General features: G+C 59.5%; 1 protein-coding gene across 1 annotated transcript; it reads right to left on the reverse strand.

Moving 5' to 3' along the window:
* Positions 1-596: 596 nt before the first annotated feature.
* Positions 597-1,408, reverse strand: LOC102755506 (leukocyte immunoglobulin-like receptor subfamily A member 6; the record flags this gene model as incomplete). Its single annotated transcript, XM_006754311.1, has 2 exons — positions 597-979; positions 1,127-1,408. Coding segments are annotated over 2 exons (665 nt in total), but the record flags the coding sequence as incomplete, so codon positions are not given.
* Positions 1,409-1,569: the final 161 nt, after the last annotated feature.

The raw sequence follows: 1,569 nt of genomic DNA on the forward strand, positions 1-1,569 counted from the left end.
TCACTTACCCTTCTTGGGTCCTGACTCCATGGGGGGGAGCTGCGGATCCTCAGAGCCTCCTGGATATCAAAATGTGGGGTGATGGGTGGGGCCTGCCTTCTCCCCACTTGAACCTGGCTGCTCCTACCCAGCCTGGGCTTCAATATCTCCTGCTACCATGACCTTCCCGCCTGTCACCTGCCAGGCTCAGAGCCTAGGAGCCTGGGGTTTCCCAGCATCTCTTCCTGACTCTCAGCCCCCCTGGGACACAAGCCTGTCCTTAAGTGTGAGGAGGGTGGGGGAGGGGGGTGGAATTCAATCCTCTGCCGGACTCAGAACCGCCCTGGGGTGGTCTGTCTCCCTCTGAGCAAATTGGATCCTGTGGGTGTGGTACTGGGATCCCAGAGCATTCTGGGGAGGAGGACAGAAGTGGGTGAGAGCCTGGGGCTGGCCCTGGAGTCCCCACCTCACTCAGACTCCTCCTACATCTGCCCTGTGGCCCATGAGACCCTCCCAATGCCCACCTGGCACTTTCCGAACCAAGGTGAGGGGGATAGGTGAACAAGGATAGCAGGGTCTCCAAGAGAAGATCTCTGGGTGACCAGCCCTAGAGCCCCTCACTCCCTTTCAGCCCATAATTCTTCTGGGGATAAAACTCTGAGCTGAGCGCCCAGCAGACAGGGTGAGGGGGCCTCACCTAAGACCAGCAGCTCCCGGGCATCGCTGGGGTGTGACCACACCTGAGGGCTGTTCCTGTAACAACCATAGCATCTGAATATCCCCCTGTGAATGGGGGTCACAGGGCCCACAGGGAACAGGGCCTGGAACTGCCCACTGGGCTGTCGCTGTGAGTCCAGGGCCCAGGAGAGCCTGTGATCTCCTTCCTTAGTCAGAATGAATGTGTCAAATCCCTGCCCTGAGCCACACTGGAGGGTCACGTTCCCTCCTGAGGTCACCACAGGGCTGGGCAGGGCTGAGAGGCTGGGTTTGCTGTAGAATCCTAGGAGAGGAGGAGGCAGCGTGTTAAAATGGGGCTCACACCTCCCTCATGTCCCCCAGGGCTGGGCTGTGAGAGGGAGACACCCTGAGAGCAGACCCCCTTCCTGAGGGCAGAGCCTGAGGCTGGGACCCCTGAGTGTCCTCTCACCTGTCACCACCAGCTCCATGGGGTCACTGCGCTCTGACTCAGCAGGGCTGCGATAGTAACAGCGATATATCCCTGCATAATGCTGTGTCATTCTTGTGATGGAAAACTTGGCCTTGTCCCCAGGCTCCAGTGGCTTCTGTCTGTCCCAGGACCCTGGGATTCCCTCTTTATGCAGATGGTACTCCTGGGCCTCCAGGGTCCCCTGACACCAGATGGTCACGGGGCTCCCCCAGGGGATCATAGAGCCTGGCTCAGCCCAGATGGTGGGTTTGGGGAGGGGCCCTGGAAGGAAACCAGTATCAGGTTAACAAGACATTCCCACCCCCAGTTCCCAGCTCTCATGCCCATGTCCCTCCCAGACATCTCCCATCTGTCAGCCCAGAAGTGGTGTTTTTCTTCAGCTTCCCATGGGGTGGCCCTTGTCCCCAGGGAGGAGTGGGACC

Source organism: Myotis davidii, unplaced genomic scaffold (genome assembly GCF_000327345.1).
Source record: "Myotis davidii unplaced genomic scaffold, ASM32734v1 scaffold13433, whole genome shotgun sequence".
Taxonomy (NCBI): domain Eukaryota; kingdom Metazoa; phylum Chordata; class Mammalia; order Chiroptera; family Vespertilionidae; genus Myotis; species Myotis davidii.